Source organism: Haliotis rufescens, unplaced genomic scaffold (genome assembly GCF_023055435.1).
Source record: "Haliotis rufescens isolate VD_foot unplaced genomic scaffold, xgHalRufe1.0.p SCAF_1, whole genome shotgun sequence".
NCBI classification, from domain to species: domain Eukaryota; kingdom Metazoa; phylum Mollusca; class Gastropoda; order Lepetellida; family Haliotidae; genus Haliotis; species Haliotis rufescens.
Window position 1 is genome coordinate 12,953,195 of NW_025963779.1, and position 24,108 is coordinate 12,977,302.

Consider the following 24,108-nt stretch of genomic DNA (forward strand, 5'->3'; position numbering starts at 1 on the left):
CGACCACGCCTTGTTTAATCCCCCAAATGCCGAAAGGTAACAATAAGTAGTATTGGTTAAGGTGTTTTGGTAAGACGCGTCCGTGGATCGAACATTCCGCTCTCCGCACAGATGCTGCATCCACTACTCTACTACAAGCAGTTTTATATCTTGATATATAGTACATACTCTACGATGCCTCAGATGATCTAATGGGATTCACCTTTTCACGTTACAACCAGCAACGGGAATGTGTTGTAAGTCAAATAAAAATTCCTTTGAACAAGGATCCACATAGATGTTTATAACCGATGAAAGATGAGGTAGGTCCGCCGAGGTGTTCTCTGGTAGGTCTGGCACGGGGGAATGGGGCGCACATGTAAAACACACACTATACGTGCGCTGTAATAACATGACTGGAATCCTCTAAGTCGGGGAACAGACTCGAGGGAATAAAGAATAAACAAAATTATCACATAAAAAGGAAATAATGTATGTCATAATACAAACGATCTTTTCCACAGGTGCACGAATTGTACATGCCGTGCATCTTTGTAGGCAATATGGAATTATTGGAATCAGGTATCAGATTGAGTAAATAGTTGAGTTACGCTGAATTTACCAATGTCAGGGACCCGTGTAGATTCCGGGGTAGAATAGGTCTTCAGCAACCCATACTTGCCCTAAAAGGTGACTATGCTTGTCGCGACTAATGGGATCGGGTGGTCAGGCTCACTGACTTGGTTGATACATGTCATCGATCCCAATTGCGTGGATCGATGCTCATGATGTCAATCACTGGATTGTCTGGTCCAGACTCGATTATTTTACAGACCGCCGTCATATAGCTGGAATATTGCTGAGTGCGACGTTAAACAACAAACAAACAAACAAAACGAACAAAACCAATGTCAGGACGAGGTACTCCAAGAGCTGGCTTCTTTACACACCATACCCATGTGGAAAATCGAACCTGATCAGCGAACACATAATCATTAGCTATGCCCATATTCAATAGTTCAGATAAGATTAGGTCTTCCTGCAAAGTATTGCTTTGTGATCCTAATCTAACAAAGGTACAAATACCTTATATATCAATGGGAGCTATTCGCGAATGGTTTGCTCCTGTACGTGTTTAATGTTGTGCTGAATGACACAATGGCGTATCTCTCAGATTAGCATGTGACCATTTACGTATACATTTAGTAGTGTTTCAAATGTGCCATAGAAAATAAGATTAAGCAAAATAATATTTGACAAATATGACTACAAAATAAAATATAATGATGAATAATGGAAACTACCGTCATTTAAAAAGCATTGGTGGTTTTATTCTCAGCTAGTCTTCTCCTGATGAAGTAGGTGTACTCTGGTTCAAGGGACGTGTTGTATAAAAACACACGTGAACACGAACAACATCATGTGGTTAATGAACTGTTGCCAAAATAAACAACTCGGGAGAAATACGATGTTTGTTTGTGCAAACAGTCACTGGAAAAACTACGAGTTCTAAATGCATCTTACGAAATCCTATTTTTAACTTTGAAAAACTTTAACACAGGCGATGCATCTCTTGGAAACGTAAAAACTAATGTTACATTTTTGTTATTTATAACATGGATTATATTGATGTGCTGAGACGGAACATACTACTGTCTAAGAGAAGAAAGTATGCTACGATTTGAAATCCGTCCAAATGACAAATGTGACCATATTTTACAATAAATGGTGAACACATTCTCGACTTTTCACGACTATTTCCCACGTGAACGATGTTCAGATTGATGTACGTACTTACTCGTATTATATATTCAGTGAGTGAACATGGTTTTACACACCATTGCGGACGATACCCGAAATAGGCTTCACTTGTTGTACTACTGTGGGGAATCGAACTCAGGCCTTCAGTGTGGTGTGCGGTCGGAGGCTTTAGCCATGAGACGACACCAAAGCTCGTAATAAATTTCCTAACTGAGGTTTTTCATCAGACAATGTCGTATCCTGTAGTGGCATGGGTACATGGAAATAATTCTGAAGCATCGTGTAATGTGTCACAGAGGAACATGCGTTACAGTAAGTCCATCATAAAGGGAGTTTTACGACCCCCATACTATTCTAGGTATTTCTGCAAGGGTGTGTTAATGCTGAAACATTCTAATCATCACAATCTAATTCCTTCTGAAGAGAGCATTAAACGATTTATCAAAAGGTCATTGGTGTCTGTGGGTGCGGTTTGTTTTTCATGTTTAGTTTTTAGGTGGTCGTTAAAGTTTACGAAGGAGAAGAAGAAAAGAAACGATCCATCGCTGATATTTTGCAATTTAGAATGAATTTAAACTAGTTATAATGGACAATGTTTTATTCTGTTTCGTAATACACAGTAGAACGCAAAGCAAAGCGCACAAAAAACAACCCGTACGAGTTTGAAATCCTTTTATACGATTGATAGCATGGGATAGCATAGCATCAGATTGCATGGGTGGTCCAATCGTCTAAGGCCCCGCTCTTCTCTGTGCGGGTTTGCGTCCCACTTTGGTGTGTTAAAAACCTGTTTGTTCGAATCCCGTGTTGCCCCGATATGTTTCTATGTTTATCAACACCATACCCGTGTCACTGGGTTTCACCGACATACTACTTGACCAAAAGCCACAAATTAATCCATAGTGATGATACTGTCTATGTTACCATATTCCTCGGAAACACTACATCTAAAGCCAACACCAGTCGTCGCATTCATTGGAACCAAACGTTTACTGACGCATGATAAACTGAAATAAATCTGAATTGCAAATTAGGACAGTTCAAAATCGCATTCCCTGACACGTCAGACGGAACCATGATTTGTTTGAAAGACATGCCTTTACTCGTTACCTTCTCGAAGACAAGCAATGATTAAAAACATGGCGCAAGCTATGCATATCGCCTATACCGAGTCTCTGGGTTAAATAGTAGATGAAAGAAAACAACAAAAAGCTTTCAACACAGGTTGTAAGATAGACGTCAATATGCTATGTTGCCTGAAAAGCGGCTCCCGTGCATATTTCGTTACCCTCTACTCCTGTGCGCATCATGTTAACACACGAGACTTATGGGTGATGATACATCGGTTTGCTTTTGCCGAATTCAGCAGTCTCAACATTGGTTACGTTTTACGTTTAACCACACGCAGACTTCGCTGTTTTACTCAAACAGCTGCAATACAGGGTACTTTAAGCAATCTTTTTTAACTTCATTGGAGACTTATTACGCTCGGTTAGTGTCCTAATAGTGCCTTTGGAAGAATATCCATCATGAAGAAAACATTATTACGACAACTGTAACCACGTGTTACCACGTGTTACCACGTGTTACCACAGCAGTTTTTCATACGTCAATTCAGGCTGATGTAAGACTTCGATGTCAATTATACGTTTAAACAGCTTTACGTTCCAAAGGAAGTACTGGGGTGAAACACGTTTTACTTGAGAGTTTCTGTAAACGTCATTGGAGAAAGGCGATCAAGGAAAGGTACTAATTACCTTACAGGAATTCATTAGTGACACGTGCAGGTTCAGGAGTCTATATAGATCGCGGTTCTCTCATTCACCTGGTGCATATGGCGGGACATGAAACAACCCTGAAGCTTGTATTCCGCGTCTTCTTCAGGTTCAAGGGCAGGCATTTTGCTGATCTTCTTGTAAATACCACCATCCAGGTTCTCCCCAGTCACATTTTCGTTGGGATGAGGGATGTTATATGTCAGTGATGGTAGTGCAAATGTGAACCCAGGGGAAATCAGGATATTACAAATGACAGGAATCATGTGACGTGCTCGTTGTTTAAAGTTCATTATGGTTTATATCCTCTTTCCAAATTTTAACTACACAACTACAGGTATATTTAGACTCTTAATACACTATTAGGTTTTTTATATTTTCATTACAGCCTTTAACACAGAGTCTTTCGATTAAAATCAAGAATTGAACATCAACGCAATAATTATTCTGTTATGAACGCGAAAATATCATGAGCACTAAATTAACACCAGCTGGTATCTTATATAAACAATAATTTGATTCAGTCCAAAACATTCCTGACATTGGGAAAAATATATACAAGTACTTGACGTTATGTTTAGACTTCAATATACAATTTAATAGAATACTTCAACCAGTTGTGCTGCAACAGAATCCGACAAGAGTAACATCATCAAATTCAAATCATAACTGACATAATGTATTTGATATTTGTATAACAAAATACGGTGCGACTAAAATTCAAGTAACCTCTGTTGGCTTGTTTAAAATTGACATTTAATGAACCTGCTCAGATGTTCTCAGCATGGCGTTGGGCGCAATACACAGGCAACTTAAACACCCCCATCAGGCAGTGTAATGCTGGAGGTTGTATACAACTTTGTGCTTGTCTGACTCATATAAAGTATGTCAAACACGCACTCAAACTACAGATGTTTAGCAAGTTGTAGTTTAGATAACGCCCTACTTTATGGATACACATGGTGGCATCCACCTAGACCTGCACAAATGTTTACTCTTGAGGTCAGGTGGCATTGTAAGAACGCACCTCCTATACGAGGTCTGGTCTAAACACTGGTAGAATTAGGAAAATATATTGCCATGTAATGCCGAACATTTCTTTGTCTTTTATATAAGTAGATGTTCCTTAAAGTATTGTACTATATAAATATATTAGAGTGAGTATGGTTTTACGCCGCTTTTAGCAATATTCCAGCAATATCACGGCGGGGGACACCAGAAATGGGCTTCACACATTGTACCCATGTCGGGAATCGAACCCGGGTTTTCGGCGTGACGAGCGAACGCTTTAACCACTAGGCTACCCGACCGCCCTAAAGATATTACAAACGTATTCCTTCTATATGTAATTACAGAAATAAACCTGTTTACGTACGCGTGTACTTTTACGTAATTTGTCTGAATTACTTTTCATGACAGAATATATTTAACTGGACATGATTGCAACTGCAGTATAAAAAAATATTAAGAGTTGCGACACATAAGTGTCAGTTGAAACGGTAAACCCGAAAGTTCGAATGTTAGCCTAGCTTCCCCTGTAACACGTTAAGGTTCGTCTACGTATAGTTCCCTCATACCATTGCCATGTGAGTAACAACGCCTCACACAAAAAATCGCACGCACATTTTTAGAAACTGTTCAGATGTTACCACGTGTGAGTTCCTTCTGTATTTCAGCGTTCACTTGATAGGTCGACTTTTTTTTCCTGGCAACTGTTCTCCCACTAACATGTATATCTCGCAAACACACATATATATCATTATAAAAACCTAGAAAAGAGTACTACAGTACCTGAACCCAACTGAAATTAGTATTTTATCATGCAAGGCTAACTGCACGTTTTACCCAGCCGTTATAACTTACCGTTTTTTGTTTGTGAACACTAAGTGCTTAGCATAAAAAATAGATGCATCGTGCCAAACATCTCTGTTATAATCTGTGAATTGTATATTCCATGTACCACTTGGCTAACCATCAACACCGATTCCAAAACACAGTTACCAAAGCGTATAGTATAATAGGAATGCTCGCCTTGTAAATACGTATCGCTCAAAACCCAAATTCCATTTAGTTTGCTTATCGCTCTACTATTGATTTTATTTTAACTTTTCTCCACGTATTTACAAGCTCGTACAATTTCAACTAATTGTATTATTTTTCAGAGCATCTCCAGTTTTGCATCTTTATGACTATTAGTTACAAAATTATTTTGAGTGTTACAGTACATCTCTTCAACTGGTTTCATTGCTGTCTGTTAACAGGAACAGCTATTTACGTCACAGCGCGGATACTTTATTGCCGTCATTGTTTCATAAAGCTCGATGATGTTAGTTCTCGAGTTACCCATGTTATATGCAGACATTATGTCTTTCCAAACAAGTTAAACCGTCGTCAGTTTTTAAGTTTAAATGGTAAACATTCAGCACCGTCAGCTCTTTAAATGTCCATAAGTAAACTTTCACATGAGACACAGCCTGGTCTCTGAAATGAACATATTGTACAGAATAAAACAGTTGTTAAATTATAGTTATAAAATATCATAAAAAAGAGCAAAGAGAATTTCTTCATTTTCAGATACGAATACTTCAGTAATCTAGACTTGCCAAATATTTTAGACTTGCATGGGCTGTATTGGAAATATTTGTTTCATGGTCTGTATGACAGCCATTTGTGCACAAACTCGGCCTTAACTAATGATGTACGTATGTAAAATAGCAAGTACACCATTCCTCAGTTGTTCAATATTGAAGGATGAGAAAACTCATTGTTGAGAAATTATTCAGAAGCATACAAAATGTCACAATAATATACATTATAAAAGAAAGTATTCACTTAAAAATCGAATTTGACCACAACTTACAAACGTTTATACAAACGTTACTCGGCTGTAAACAGTCGTCGAATATCAAATAAATCACGGTCGAATAACCATTTCTTCTTTGTTTCATTTTTACATCAAACATGAGTGCATACATGTTTTTGCTCAGCAGTTTAGTGGTTAGAATAGTATGGAAGCGTAGCAGGGCCACGGTGATTTTTTTTGTCTAAGTATCTTCTACGCAGGACTTAATATCTCCTACGTAGGACTAATTATCTCCTACGTAGGGCTTACTATCTCCTACGTAGGACTTAGTATGGCCTAGAATTACTATCTCCTACGTAGGACTTAGTATCTCCTACGTAGGACTTAGTATGGACTAGAATAACTATCTCCTACGTAGGACTTAGTATGGAGTAGAATAACTATCTCCTACGTAGGACTTAGTATCTCCTGCGTAGGAGAAAGGAAGTCCTACGTAGGAGATACTAAGTCTTACGTAGGAGATACTTAGACACACACAAAATTCACCGTGGCCCTACTACGCTTCCGTAGAAAAGACATGTAGAATGGCATACATTGAGTATTATAGGTAGTCACCAGGAAAGAGTGAGTGAATGCTGTTCTACTTTGAGGGTCAGCATAATTTCAGGAATAACATGATGGTCTGAACATAATCTTGGCCAGTCGTATGAACTATTGAACTCGCCACAAGAACTCGTTGTTAGCCGCGACAGGACCATCGTATCCATCGTACTACTCGTCGCGGACCACCCGCTTCCCCTTTCTTCACAATGGTGGATACCAGTATATGTTTAGCACTGAGGTCAAACCCCGGAGAACGGGTACGGTGCTGAGAAATCTAGAAACATAATCAGGGCAATGGAGGATTCGAACCCCCAGATCAAAATTTTCTGGCACGCCTAGTCCTGCAAAGCTAATTTCGGCGCCTCAGAGGACTTGGCTCCCTCCTCCCCAGGGCAATATACATTGAAGTATTCATGCATAAACACCGGCCCAAGAAACTGCTCATGATTTCCTACAAGTATTGCTCCATTGTCCCATCTGTTTGCACATGCGATTATTTCATTATGGATTATGCCCGAAATATTGACATATGGTTGCATACATGCTTGAGTATATATGCATTAACTTCTGCGATTACAATTGGGAGTTCCAAGCCCCCATCCGAAGATCAGAAATTGTAGCATTCCATATTTCGACGCACTTCAAGGTATAAGTGCAGAACTGTATACAATAAATATTCAGTTCTAATCTGTAGATACAAGAGTCTTGTTTTGTTTGTTTGTTACGCCGCACTCAGCAGTATTTCAGCAATATGACGGCGGTCTGTAAATAATCGATTCTGGACCAGACAATCCAGTGATTGACATCATGAGCATCGATCTACGCAATTGGGATACGATGACATGCATCAACCAAGTCAGCGAGCCTGGCCACCCGATCCCGTTAGTCGCCTCTTCCGACAAGCATAGTCGCCTTTTACCGCAAAGCAAGATCAGACCAAGTAATATTCTATATTGAATTTATTTTCGCAGTATAAGATCCCCATGCAGGACGCGCAAGCTTTTGTATTCCCGTTCTGTGAATATAGTAATCCTGACAGGACCCCCAGTGTTGCGCGGAGAACACTTGGCAGTGAAGCAAGAGTGTTTGTAGCAGAACACTGGCATCACAACACAGAGCAATGGAGGTGCCAAGATAGTGGTAGCAATGTATGAATGGTATATGCAGAATAACAATAGAAGACACACTTCTCGTAAATCATTATGGTGCGCATTGCTTATTGTGGTAATGGGTAATTGCTTTACAAGTGTATGTGTCCCTAAGGAGACATGGTCGTTAAAGCAAACCCACACGTACATGTAGTTGTACCTGCAGCGTTAAGCTCCGGGATGATACCTGGAGGTTGGAAGATCTGGAAATTAGTTGTCATCGTCTTATACCATTCTCTGTGGCTACCAGCTAGAAACCCTTCGGGAAGATGTACCCAAAAAAGCAGCACGTGTCTACCATCATCTAATTTTGACTGAGTTATTTCTTTTCTCTGTGTTAAATGTGTTATAAACCAAATCACATTTCAGATGCGAATTATTGAAAAGAGACTAATGATAAAACACTGCAATATATATATAGCGTGTGATGTGAATGTCTCGTGATAATCGCGTGATTTATTTTCATGGGCATATATATATATATATATATATATATATATATATATATATATATATATATATATATATAATTAAATAAGTGGAGTAAGAGTAAGTTTTAATTGGCTAGCGCTTTCAACGAGTCTCACCAGGCCATAGCTGAATAACATATATATATATATATGCCCATGAAAATAAATCACGCGATTATCACGAGACATTCACATCACACGCTCGCCTTCACATCGAGGAAAACATTCCCCAACCAACTTCATGGCCATTTCATCTACCCAAAACAACTATCAGCATTTCCGTCGACATTCAACATAGACTACACATTATAGCCTAAACAAACTTTACCTTATATTGTTGTAGTTAATGTTGTCCCCCATATTGTTTCCCATAAAATAAAACCCTGACCTAAATCGAAGTCAGAAAACAATAAATGTTTAAACTGGAAAAACACATTGCTTTAAAACCATAATGTAAAACCATCTGTGTAACTATGCAATCGTTTTATAACCATTGACAGTAAACCGGAAACAGGAATACAATTTAACGGTATTTTAACTCTCAAAAAGGATGGACTTTGTTACAGTTGATTACCTTCTCTAAACGTAAATCATGGAGTCCAGGGTGAAAGGTCCAAGCAAAATGAATTAATCAACTTACTCACTCTGTGAAACCTTTCCCTCCGATGCCAATAGAAATGGTCCAGAACAGGTAATAATATATAGGCGGGAGCCAGTAGTAACTGATGGTTTATTTATGACCACGGATTTAAGACCAGCTGAAAGACTGCAATCTCAAAGTGTGGGCGGCGATGAAAGAGCCATACCAGGAAAGGCACAACATATATTAAATATCTAGGAATGGAGGTCACGAACACTGCATCATTAGCAACGGACGGTACATACGGTTGCAGGGACTCTGTATCTTGACTTTATGTAAGGATCAGTTGTCAATTTGAGTATTAAAGCTATGTTAAAAAAATCACAAACTTTATGTTACTTTTTACTGCTTCCGAAATACGCGTACATGAGGTCATTAATTGAGGGTTCATGTTCTGTCAGGGTGCGGAGGATGTGGATGAGAATCAGGGGGATGGCGGTGGCGTTTTAGCGTGGCTACACAAAGAGGTGGCAAAGATCTAAAATGACCCTATGAAAACGTTGCACTTTGGCGTACATGCCGAGCAAAGAGAGCCCAGTGGTCCAAGGTGCCGCACTTTGCTATAGACGGTTGCGTCCCTTGGCCGTGCAAGGATCAAAGAATCGCAGCGGTTGCTCTGTCACTCCCATCACCGTTTCGAGAAAGTGCTACACGTCTACGTCAGTTTGGGATTTTGTTTCTCAACACGCATCAATCCCAATTGAATCCATTCAGACAGACAGATTATTCTGTCATACGGCCCATAGTACAGTTCAGTTTAAACAAATACATGAAAATCAACGTGATCTTGAACATAGCATAATACATATTACCTTAGTCTAAATACATGTTTTAAATACGCATTGCTAAAGATTCATGGTTGGAATTCAACAAATTTTCATTAATTAATTGTCTTTGTGTGTAATATCTAAATTAGATCTTTGATCTCTAAGTTTTATATTTATCACAAATAAAAAGAACATGACATTCGTCTTTGATCTCCTGGTTGGTACAGTTAGTACTTATACAGTTGACAGATTCAATACCCTTAGCTGTGCGACATGTATTGACATGGTGCTCTCAATAGAGATTTATCTTGTAATACAGTTCCTTATTTTTTTCTGGTTGTAACGATGATTTGACGTGTGTCTGCTTGTATTATGTTATGATGTCGATGTTATACTGCTAGCCCATTGAGATAGTTTGCGCACTTTAACATGCATACACTAATTAGACACAGTACTGACTCTGAGCCGACTTGTCCTTGTTTATTAGCCCCTTAATGCCGAGCGTTAGACAGGGTAACAACAAAGTTTCCATCTTTTAACGTCTTTTGGTATGACGTGGCCGGGGATCGAACCCCCGACCTTACGCTCTCTGGGAAGACGCTCTACCACTAGACCACGGAGGCGGTCGCGGCGTTGAACAACGCACAAACAAACACATGTACACGATCATATACAATTAATAACGACAAAACTGGTTCACATTTTGTCATATCAGTATCTGAATGCAGTATGATCAACTATCCCACGCCATGTTTTGGGTAAACGCTTTATCGGTCTGATCGTTTATAAGGAATCAAAGTTCTACTCATTTTGCGACAGAGCAGCGTTATTGTCTGCTAATTGTGCTACACGGGCCATAGGCAGAACATGACTGGCGTGTATGCACTACATGAAACATGACCTTTGACAATGTGCATATATCAAGTATGCGGTCAATGGCGGTAGTAAATGTCAGACATAATAGTGAATTAGTCAAGAGGTGTAATTTATTAGGATTGGTTGCACTGAGGTTTCAGGTTCTCGCTAGTGGAAACGATATACATTACATAACACATAGTGGGTCTCTCTGACACAACATAGTCAGAACCAGGAAAAGTATACGCAGTGGAGGACTAATTATGTTTAATATAACTCAACTTGTTTCTGATTGTGAAACTTTCGAAATGAAATAAGAATATAAAAACAATTCAGTTAACTTACACTTCCTATTGGGTTTTAGAGCTCAAAGAATGAAATTCACCATATACCTTTACGAAATGTTTGGCCTTAAATTAAACAAAGTAGGCTTTGGGTGGGTTTGTGATTAATTTGAGAGGAGTTTATTGAGTTGCGTTTAACGCCGTTTAGCGTTGTTATTTAAAGGCGTCATCTTCAAGTCCAAATTTACGCATATCGTGACCTGTGAAGATCCGGGTTAGAATAGGTCTTCAGCAACCCATACTTGCCGTAAAAGGACACTATGGTTGTCGTAAGAGGCGACTAACGGGATCGGATGGTCAGGCTCGCTGACTTGGATGATGTATGCCATCGTATCCCATTGGTACCGCATTGCGTAGATCAATGCTCGTGATGTCAATCACTGTATTGTCTGGTCAAGACTCGATTAGTTAGAGACCGCCGTCATATAGCTGGAATATTGCTGAGTGCGGCGTTAAAGAACAAACATACAAAGAACGCTTATCGTAGACAATGGCGAAACCCAGGACAGACAACCCAGGCCGCAATTAGGGCGATTCTTGTTTCCAAGGTTCCTATTGGATAAATAACGAAAACAATCGTCCATTCATCTGTAACCGTAATCAGCAGCAACTCTACAGTCGACAGTGAACATCACATCATGCATGATCTCTATATTTATCACTATTTGTCCATGCTTCAGACGTGGACAAACGAGACAAGAGGGCGTCTGTTTGCCTTGCACTGAGATCCAAACAGTACACGTAATTAAAAATACACACACGTTTCAGGCGATAAAAGTTCGACTACTTGACACATCTAGCTAGGTTCAATGAAACGTGTATGTATAAAGCATGCGGTCAATGGCAAACTCAAATTCAGAATATAGTTGATTGGTTAAAGGCCGCAATGGATTTACTTATTAGGATTAGAAGCACCGAAATCTCAGATTTACACCAGTTGAAATGAAATACCAACATACAAACAGCAGGGGCGTCTGCAAACGCATATCACAGTCAGAGTCATGTTTCAATTTACCGTGGACTCGTATCTAAACATTCAATACATGATCATAGCTGTAAAACACGTGAATGTGATGAAGGTCATAAAAAATAGCTTCCTTAAACATCGAGATGTGTTTATTTCCAAAATCACTCAAATTGTTCAAGCGAGTAGGTTGGTCATGCGTCTCTTTGAACAGTAATTAGCTCTTGAGTGAGTATGTTTTACACCATAACTTCCAGGATCATCAAGGATGCAAGAATATTGGCCTCACACATTGAACTCATGGGGGTTTCGAACCAATGCCATGGGCGGTAGCGTGTTACCCAACGCTCTAATCACTGTTTCTTACAGCTGTTGAGACAGGGTTTGTTGGATTGTAACAGAGTATCCAGATGGAACTCCAGGAGTCTTGTAAATTAAGGTATTGTTCACGTGTTAAGATATAACTGGATATGGAATATTATGTACAGCTTTCAGAAATAGAGATTATAGACTATGTTGTGCCTGATCAGATTAAGTGAATTGCCTAAACGGAGTGATATGGGCAGAAGAGAGAATATTGTTTATTCACAACACCTTCGTCAGCTATGTAACAATGGTCCTATTGACTACGAAGTCCATTTTCTATTTATATGCCCGTCATCAAGGCAAAAGTATATGCCTGTAAGTATGTGAAGAAAAACTCTATTACGACGTACTTCAAAACCTAATATTATACCTGGAGATATTGTTTTAATGTAATGGCCTCAACTGTTTGCATGTATTCTTAAGTTAAAATGTACATGAAAAACAATATATTAACCGCTAGACCACCCAACCGACCCAATCATGGGGTTGTTATCACGATAAACACATTCACTCTGAAAGTAACACATTCACGCTGACAATAACACATTCACTCTGACAGTAACACAGTCACACTGACAGTAACCCATTCACACTGACAGTAACACATTCACACTGACAGTAACACATTCACACTGACAGTAACCCATTCACACTGACAGTAGCACATTCACACTAGCAGTAACACATTCACACTGACAGTAGCACATTCACACTGATAGTAACACATTCACACTGACAGTAACACATTCACACTGACAGTAACACATTCACACTGACAGTAACACATTCACACTGACAGTAACACATTCACTCTGACAGTAACACATTCACACTGATAGTAACACATTCACACTGACAGTAACACATTCACACTGACAGTAACACATTCTCACTGACAGTAACACATTCACACTGACAGTAACACATTCACACTGACAGTAACACTGTTTTGTTATGACTCACACAATTGCCCTTGTAATCGCCCCGAAAAACGAAGGATTCTTTCATAGATATCACAGTATCTTCCTGTGATATAAAGCGGGGCGAACTCAGTGAATTTGTATCAAAACCTTTTTTTTAAACTTCGTATACATCTACATCACGATAAGCATCATACACATGCGCTTTGGTTGACGCTATTTTTAAAGCTGCGATAAACAAACGTTATCTTTTGATAATAAACCACTGCGTGCGTTTTGTATCGGTATGTACTAGCCCCGAGGGACGATAACATGGTACATGTTCCTGTTGAAGACGTTTATGGCACGAGGTCCTTCTACTTATCAAGGCACCGAAATAACTGCATATTTTATTCTTCATAAGCAAAATGAAGATAAAAGAAGTTTATGTTATGTATAAATGCCCTCGAAACCTGACAGATGTGAGAATGACTCCATGGTTACCAAACCAGTGCATCTTGGCTACCAACCAGTGAATCCGGTGTGCACTGTTTCCATTTCAAACGACTTTAGATGCTTCGAGTGCAAACCAATCACTGTAGCAATTGCTTTAATTATGAATAATCGCTCCTTGTTGTAAAGGACTTAGATACGCGCATCCTAGACAAGGCACATAGGAGTAGACTTCTAGCCATTCATCGCTCGAGATCTAGACAGGGTTACTGAGGTATTTAACCGTTTAACAAGTACGAACGATGTTGCGAAGCTTGTATCATGAATGAGTGAACTCGATCAACACAAAATATTTGGATAGGCATTTCTCCCTAACGATTTACACAGGTAACGAGTTACGGTACTTGAATACTGTCATTCTTTGAATACTTTATGAGATAAGTTCACACACAGCAAGAGTCCGAAGTATGTAACGTGTTTGGTTTGGAATCATTTTACCCCTAGAGATAATACACTTATACTTCCTTATCTTTACCATTAAAACACAGGAGCAACTCATGGATAATTTGAAACCTGCTGCTCATATGATAAACCTATATATGAAAATCAGTGAAGGTACAAACCTTATAACGATAAGAATGTCAAAGTGTTATTAAAAGTCCATAAACATTAACAGGAAGAAAACGACATGCCTGAACATATTTTCCTACTAAAACAGATTCAATCAGTGATAGTCAACGACACCAACGCAAGCCGCCGTGTCTTACCGAAAGATATCTATATTAAAACAGTCTCACGATGGTGCCTCTTTGTAACGCCCTGGTTACCGTTTATAGGGCCTCTTAAATTTCCCATAGCTTCTTGTGATCTTGTGTTGATCAACATGGAACTACCTTGCTTATAATGAGGCTGTAGTCGCCGCATTGCCTTTCATCACACGAGTCCAGAGAGCAATTATTGGTATGTTTACGACGGGGGTAGGCGTGCGATATAGACAATCATGTATGACACCTGTTGTCAAAGTCATTTTTCTGAAATGAAACCTAAATCTGGAGGCCCAAGTTACTCATTTATTCATTTATGACGTCAGTGTACATCCCACACACACATCTGCCAAGGTAGGTAAAGTGTGGGGTTTTTTTTAATTCATGTACGAAAGTATTTATTTCCGAAGGGTATTTAAGAACACATATGGCTTAATTACAATCTGTTGCATACGGAGCAACGCTTAGATCGTTAATGGTTAACTTTCTAAATACAAGAGTTTATTGCACGGAGAAATAACTTTGGTCATTAATGGTTAACTTTCTAAAAGCAAAAGTTTATTGCACGGAGAAACAACTTTGGTCATCAGTGGATAACTTTCTAAAAACTCTTATTTATTACATGGATAGGAACTTTGGTCGTTAATATTTAATTTTCTATAAACACCTGGTTGTTACATAGAGACAAACTTAGGTCTTTAATGGTAAACTTTCTAAAAACAAGAGTGTATTACATGAAGTAATGGTTAACTTTCTAGAAACACGGGTTTAGTAATTGGAGAAAAAATTATATCCTTAAAAGTTGACTTTCTATAAACAAGGATTTAGTAAATAGAGAAAATAGTGTATCCTTAATAGTTGACTATCTATAAACATGGATTTGTTTCGAGAAATATTGGGATCCCTACCAGTTACCTTTCTATACACACGAGTTTGACACTGACGAAATTCCGTTTGTTTGCTCATGTTCTTCCCTACTTATAAGCATATGAACAAGTCTAATGTCTGAAGTAGAGAAAATATAATAATATAATATTCCAAAAGAATATCCGAGAAGAAAACAAAAGCATCATCATCAGTTGAACATGGCAATGCCAATCTGTATTAAAGAGGTCACACATTCCTTCAAGCATTCCAGTAATGTGCTGCAACTCTGAAATAAAGTAACCAGGTGCAACATGTGCATGTATCAACTAGATATGCACTACAAACACGCAGTTACAAAATCACAAAGCGCACGTATACGTTTGTACGTGCAGTTGCAGCCACGAATGTCCTAACCTACATCGTCTGAATGTGAAAGGGTGCGCGCATACCACTCCTGCCGTTCAAGCATTCTGCGCCAATGATCAAGGTCAACTTTTTATTGGTTAATTCACCGGGAGGGTAAGCGATTTAAAGGTAATTAGTTCGAGGTTAAGTTGCAGATACTGCTCAGACACCTGAATGCTGCTTGTCTGCTGGTGAAGAAACTGCTGGCTGTGTTCGAGGCATACCAACATGGGCGTTCGCTATTTAATGATCGGTATACGCCTAACCAATTGGTAAGGGTCATTCATACAACAGCTTTGTCAAGTTTAATGGTTATGAAATATAATTACAACGAATAAATTACACTCAGCAAAAACAGTTTATTTCCTCTTTTAATTATATGGATGTAGTAGGAAGGATAGGCTTACGTAGACTTATGTGAGTGAGTGAGTATGGTTTTACGCCGCTTTTGGCAATATTCCAGCAATATCACGGCGGGGGACACCAGAAATGGGCTTCACACATTGTACCCACGTCGGTGTAGACTTATGTATGTACCAGGTTATTAGACTAGTGCTATGCATACACTAGGATAAGTGTTTATTACTTTGTATATCAGACTAACAAAGCCAATGAGATCTGGATCCAAAACAAAATTACTATTATAAATACGGAGGGGTGGGATAGTGGTGTGTGTGTGTGTGTGTGTGTGTGTGTGTGTGTGTGTGTGTGTGTGTCGCGCTTTTGTATTCTACACCACGGACACGGTCGTCGTAAGTATAGTGACCCCACAAAAGGATTGATGTATTGTGTAGAGTACGGCGGAGTGTCTTTTGGATTTCGACCTCACACAAGCATGTGTTTATGAATCATTATCTAATAAATCAACTATTAATGTTTGTAACATCACAAACATACGAGGAATATCACATGTGAGATTAAGTGTTTAGTGTTTATGCCTCTCCGGCTTGAAAGGGCAAGGGTGAACACTCCATTTTGATACAGGCGAGGGGACACTCTTGCCTCGGAAAGAGTAAGTGTGAGCTAGTGAGTTTGCTTTAACGGCGCTTTTAGCAATATTCAAGCAATATCACGGCAGTGGACACCAGAAATAGGCTACACACATTGTACCCATTTCGGGATCTGAACCCGGATCTTCGGCGTGATGATTGGTTGGTTGGTTGGTTTCTTGTTTAACGCCGCACTCAGCAATATTCCAGCTGTCTGACGGCGGTCTGTAAATAATCGAGTCTGGACCAGACAATCCAATTATTAACATCATGAGCATCGATCCACGCAATTGGGATCGATGACATGCATCAACCAAGTCAGCGAGCCTGAACACCCGATCCCGTTAGTCGCCTCCTACGCAAGCATAGTCGCCTGTTACGGCAAGCATGGGTTGATGCAGATCGATTCTACCCCGGATCTTCACGGGTCTCGGCGTGATGAGCCCACGCTTTAACCACTAGGCTACCCGACCGCTCCGCCTCGGGAAGACGTGGTGAGGATACCACGTGTTCAGAAAACGGTGAGCGTATATATATCCTGCGCCACAGGTGGCACCCGTCATCAACACGTAACATTTAATCTCATACATGATATCCCTCGTCCATTTGTGATCTCAGAAATATACAGGTATACAGAAAACTACATTTATAACGAACACGTTTATAACGAACAGACGGAGATAACGAACTGGTTTTTTTTGTCCCGACCATTTGCTGTATATATGCTTATAACAAACGTCGGTTATAACGAACTAAACTTAATGAAACTTTTGAGTTCGTTATAACCGTAGTTTACTGTAGTTGACCTAGTTTACTCTAGTTGACCCCCTTTCCTTTGAAAAGGGGGTTATTTAAATGAGATCTTTGTCCCACATGTATTTCACAGTAGGAAACATCACATACCATAATTATCGGAAAAACTATACTAAAAAACGTCATGTCACCATCACTACAGTTGCCCGTTTTTTATGATTGACTCTCTGAAGATCAGAAAAGACACAATCAAGACTTATCTACACTGCAATGTCCGATACAAGAACACATCTCGTTTCGTTTAACATGCTGTTGTTTAAAGACCATCTTTTAGCCTTGATGATTTAGAAAGATCTTCAGCAATAGTATTTTGAAAATATTATCGTAACATGAGAGAGAAGCGTATAGGTATGACTATTAAAAACAATCTTACTTGATGTTGGCTGTTGAAGAAATATTTGTTTTCAAATACCTGCCACTAGCTCCGACCTCAGTTAATGAACAGTTCTAGCAACACTAGCTGCATTGACTATAAATCTCCCCTGTCAACATGCTGCGCATGAGGTAAAAAAAAACTTCTTTGAACCCCAAGGTATTTTTTATATTTCCCAGGATAGGAATGAGAAGGACGCAAAGAAAGGGTTGCAAGAATCCTCGTCAATAATCGTGGTAATTGTGAAGGCACGAGCAAGAATACTCAGTGTCAAAACAAACGGAATTCTTGGAAACTTTGCACGTGTCCCACATGTATTCAATTTTGCACACGCACAGTAGATGAGACGAGAAAAGCAGCCTATTTCCCCTGTTGGAACATGTTCATTCGCGCTGGCGTCGTGTCTTGTTCACAGTTTCGCGTTCTTGGGGTTCAAGGCGTAATGGAATATGTAATTTCCAGCTGTGTGGCCTAATTGTGATCCTCATGAGACAAAAAACTCAAATTCGCAAAACTATGTTTTATACCTTGACACAGAATGGCGTAACAACGAATTGGCCTTATAAGGGATAACGGAGAGGCACAGAACAGAGGGGTTTGACCACATGTGTCATTAACCACATACGAATTTTGAGGTTTCCTATGTTGGTGCTGAATAATAATTTTAGCCACATTTCAGCCATAATAGAGCGCGAGACAACATAAAATACCCTTTCTCTTCACTCAAGACACTTGTTCCAGCCCTGGTCACACCGAACAGATGAGTATGGCTGAAAACGAGGCCGTCCGGATTAACGTATTCAAAATCGACCGAGGTACGCAACGCAACCTGGTATAGTCCAGTTCTGGCTGATGCCCTGGTATAGGATAGCTCTGGCTGATACCCTAGTATGGTCTAGTTCTGACTGATCCCCTAGTTTGGTGTAGTTCTCGCTGATCCCCTTGTGTAGTTCTGGCTGATTCCCTTGTGTAGTTCTGGCTGATTCCCTTGTGTAGTTCTGACTGATCCCCTTATATAGCTGATCCCCTGGAATAGTCCAGTTCTGGCTGATCCCCTGGTATAGGATAGTTCTGGCTGATCCCCTTGTGTAGTTCTGGCTGATCCCCTGGTAAAGTGTAGTTCTCGCTGATGCCCTGGTATAGTGTAGTTCTGGCTGATCCCCTTGTTTAGTTCTGGCTGATCTCCTGGTATGGTGTAGTTCTGGCTGATCCCCTTGCATAGTCCAATTCTGGCTAATCCCCTTGTATAGTCCAGTTCTGACTGATCCCCTAGTATGGTGTAGTTCTGGCTGACCCCCTTGTGTAGTTCTGACTGATCCCCTTATATAGCTGATCCCCTGGAATAGTCCAGTTCTGGCTGATTCCCTGGTATAGGATAGTTCTGGCTGATCTCCTTGTGTAGTTCTGGCTGATCCCCTGGAACAGTGTAGTTCTCGCTGATGCCCTGGTATAGTGTAGTTCTGGCTGATCCCCTTGTTTAGTTCTGGCTGATCTCCTGGTATGGTGTAGTTCTGGCTGATCCCCTTGCAGAGTCCAATTCTGGCTAATCCCCTTGTATAGTCCAGTTCTGACTGATCCCCTAGTATGGTGTAGTTCTGGCTGATCCCCTTGTGTAGTTCTGGCTGATCCCCTTGGGTAGTTCTGGCTGATCCCCTAGTATGGTGTAGTTCTGGCTGATCCCATTGTGTAGTTCTGGCTGATCCCCTAGTATGGTCTAGTTCTGGTTGATCCCCTAGTATGTCGTAGTTCTGGCTGATCCCCTGTGGAATTCTGGCTGATCCCCTGGTGAAGTGTAGTTCTGGCTGATCCCCTGTGGAATTCTGGCTGATCCCCTAGTGTAGTGTAGTTCTGGCTGATCCCCTAGTATGGTGTAGTTCTGGATGATCCCCTTGTGAAGTTCTGGCTGATCCCCTAGTATGGTCTAGTTCTGGCTGATCCCCTAGTATGGTCTAGTTCTGGCTGATCCCCTAGTTAAGTCTAGTTCTGGCTGATTCCCTGGTATAATGTAGTTCTGGCTGATCCCCTAGTATGGTCTAGTTCTGGCTGATCCCCTAGTTAAGTCTAGTTCTGGCTGATTCCCTGGTATAATGTAGTTCTGGCTGATCCCCTAGTATAGTGTAGTTCTCGCCGATCCCCTGGTATGGTGTAGTTCTCGCCGATCCCCTGGTATAGTGTAGTTCTGGCTGATCCCCTAGTATGGTGTAGTTCTCGCCGATCCCCTGGTATAGTGTAGTTCGGGCTGATCCCCTTGTGTAGTTCTGGCTGATCTCCTGGTATAGTGTAGTTCTGGCTGATCCCCTTGTATGGTGTAGTTCTGGCTGATCCCATTGTGTAGTTCTGGCTGATCTCCTAATGGTGTAGTTCTGGCTGATCTCCTAGTTAAGTGTAGTTCTGGCTGATCTCCTGGTATGGTGTAGTTCTGGCTCATCCCCTTGTGTAGTTCTGGCTGATCCCCTAGTATGGTGTAGTTCTGGCTGATCTCCTGGTATGGTGTAGTTCTGGCTGATCTCCTGGTATAGTGTAGTTCTGGCTGATTCCCTGGTGTGCTATAGTTCTGAGGGAATCTCCAGTACACAGTATAGTTCTTGCTGATCCCCACAAGTTTAATGTAGTTCTTTCTGATAACCCGGTATAGCGTAACTCTGACTGATCCCCTGCTACAGCGTAACTCAGTGGTCCCCAATTATAGTGTAGTTCTGGTTGAGTTATGGATAAGCTCGAGAGGGAACGTTCTGTCGTGGGTTACAGTGTTTAACTAAACCGGCAGATGCAGGGGAGAGCGTGTTGCAGGGGGTGCCGACAGGTGGGAAAGCACTTTAGCACATTTGCAAGTCATCGGGGTCCATGGGTCTTCTACGTTCGGCCTCTCAGACATTGAGGTACATATTGCAGCATCTTGCCGCTCCATCTGCCAAAAGCTGCAAGTTCCTGATGCACGGCAGCTGAGAAGATAGGATGTCACACTGATACCAGACTGCCCGTTAGTTGAGAAACAGCATTGTTTTATGGCGAGCGTAATACCGAATGCCAGATGTTGTATGGTGCCATCGCGTTCCCTTTAGTCAAGAGCACATTGACCAGAAAATGCCACTTGACTGAGGTTAAACCGACCTCGTATTCTTCAGTTCCAGTTCTTTTGTTCTCAGTGTGGGTGTATGTATATGTAACAATCGTTATTCCGGAGTACAATAACGGAATACAGTAAACCACGGTTAAAACGAACACGCTTATAACGAACTGACGGATATAACGAACTTACTTTTTGGTCCCAACTGTTTGCTGTAGTTATGCTGTATATATGCTTATAACGGACTACGGTTATAACGAACTAAAACTAGTAGTCCCTTTGAGTTCGTTATAACCGTAGTTTACTGTATATAATACATGAATTACACCTACATTATAAATGCATTACGACCGCCTCCATGGTCTAGTGGTAGAGCGTCCGCCCGGAGAGCGGAAGGTCCGGGGTTCGATCCCCGGCGCGCGTCATACCAAAAGACGTTAAAAGATGGTACTTGTTGGTACCCTGTCTGGCGCTCGGCATTAAGGGGCTAAAACAAGGACTGGTCGGCTCGGGGTCAGTATACTGTGTCTGGGTGGGGTATTAATGTTAAACTGTGGCATGGTATCTCAGTGAGCTAGCTCTATAAATCGGCATCAGTCCGGACTAGTACAAGCAGCCACACACACGTACATGCACGTCGCTATATAAGTGCAATAATCTTGGACGCGACGTTCAAACCCATCACCTCACCTATAAATGCATTAGTAAATCCTACGGCCCCGTTGCACAAAGCGAGTTTTGGACAACGACTATCGTAAGCATATCAGTATGCTAAATTATGGTAGTTACGATCACCTTAGCGCTGAGATCATGTTCAGCAACGAGGCCCTGGCTGAGAATCCTTAATATCATTTCCGAAATCTGAATCAGCACATTCTCCAGACTTCACGAAAGGAATCCTTAACGTATCAATGTTCAGTGCATGACTCTTATGAGCATACCACAAGTTAATGGACACAAACGGAAAGCACAACCGGGGATCCTTATACTTCACATACCCATATATACACTGAAACCCCGTGAGTCCTGAAACCCCGGGAGATTACTGATATGAACGTCAACATAAAGTGACTCCTCACCCTAGGTTCGTTATACCAGATATTCGTAAATCAGAACGACGTTCTGCCAATGGTACCGACCGGATTAACAGGGTTTCGGTGTACAGTAAACTACGGTTATAACGAACTCAAAGGGACTACTAATTTTAGTTCGTTATAACCGTAGTTCGTTATAAGCATATATACAGCATAACTACAGCAGATAGTTGGGACCAAAAAGTAAGTTCGTTATATCCGTCAGTTCGTTTTAAGCGTGTTCGTTTTAACCGTGGTTTACTGTATCATTAGATTTTAACAATCTTCATCAATTACATCAATTAGAGTTTTGTCCTCTCAGACAAGGTCATGCTGGACTTTGTGCCGAGACGGTTCTAACACACCTTTCAGTTGAAAAGAATTTAAATGTACGTTGGAACATATGTTTCTAGATTATATACATTGGGTAAATGGCAATACAAGCAGGTACACTTATTCAGGATTTTGTGAAACAATTCTTCTCAAACAGTGACCAAACAGCTAGTCTAAATCTGGTATACATTAGTACATTGTATAACGTTCTTATAAGCCATCCGTTTGCAATCACGCGTATCGCGCCGCTGCATCAATATTACTGCCATTGCACAAAGGCTTATCTTTCACACATGGGTATCCTGGAAGCAATAATTCTGTGGGGAGCAGCGGTAACTTGACGTGATCAGTTTGAATGGTAATGGCACCGTGAGTCCACTATCCTCTACATCCTAAAGAAGCTATCCCCAACGGCCTAAAAATAACATGGAGTGATTTTAATCGTTTGTATACTTGTACTTCATTACAAATGTTAGGATCTTAGAGTAACAATGAACTCGGTACGATGTTTCATTGGTAAACCGCTACCTTTAAATATCAAGGATGAATGCCCTTCTCTTGATGATACGTCCCAATGATTAATTCACCGTGGCGAAGAAGAGTTTGTGCACTGGACTTTCAGCGTCTTCAGTGTCTCTGGATATTCATTTTTATGCTTTTGCTCGGGAAATTAAAAAACTTTGTCCCAGTGTATGGTAAACATATATTTTGACATGTGTGCATTCCGTTATCTGCAAGTTAATAATCTCTAAAGAGCTTTTCAAAAGGAATAAAACTCATGTTTAAAAAAGCCCCTGTCGAAATGTTGTTAATAATTCGTCCTTGGTAGGTTATCATTGGGTTATGTATTGTGTTATTAGATGCGTATAAAACCCAGACAGAATGAGGTATTATTCCAAACAGGAATACAAGCAACGTTCAAAGAAGTTTCATTAGCAAGTTTACAACAAAATGTCATCAAAGACAATATAATTCACTTACCTGTTACCAAGGAAAATCCCAATGGTAAAGACTACGATGAATGTCGTCATGGCTTTATGTCCCCAATCCTACCTACAAGAATCACTACACATCCAACCTTCTGTATCCCTCAAGCGAACTGGCGACCGTCTCTCTGCTTCACACTCCGCCAACAAAAATAGACCCCCAGGCAGACGATAGATTGCGCGTTGTCAGCTCGTGCGAATTGGCGAAGTGAGCGTCCGTCAATCTCGTATCCCACTAACAATTCCCGCGGTTACTCTACAGGCATTCTCTGTAGTAAACGGCAGCCGTTGGTAGTCTGCGGGTACTTTTTCCTATCCGCATCCTTGAATGTGTGTGCTGTTTGCTTGCTGGAGAGCAGAATGTACCAAACTTATCGGTTTTCACTGCGTTATTTTACTGTGCACAAAAAGTAACACCTTGACTTTTTCAGTTAGGGGAGAATTCAAATACAAAGGTCGTATTGAACATTCAGAATCTTTTTATGCAAAATGCGCCAAAATGGATGAGTTTGATATTTGAGTTAATAGCGAGTGCGCGAGATAAGGTTGACGCCGTTTGTTCAGATATATCACGGTGTGTCAGTTTCATTTTGGATGAATTCCCGAATTGA

General features: G+C 40.6%; 1 protein-coding gene across 1 annotated transcript in view; it reads right to left on the reverse strand.

The window, feature by feature from the left end:
- Positions 1 to 23,778, reverse strand: part of LOC124148159 (neuronal acetylcholine receptor subunit alpha-6-like) — a 57,146-nt gene extending 33,368 nt beyond the window's left edge. The window contains exon 1 of the mRNA XM_046519131.2: positions 23,493 to 23,778. Within this exon, the coding sequence (XP_046375087.1) occupies positions 23,493 to 23,542 (50 nt within the window). The 5' untranslated portion in view covers positions 23,543 to 23,778. The remainder of the gene's footprint in view (positions 1 to 23,492) is intronic.
- Between the last annotated feature and the right edge of the window lie 330 nt (positions 23,779 to 24,108).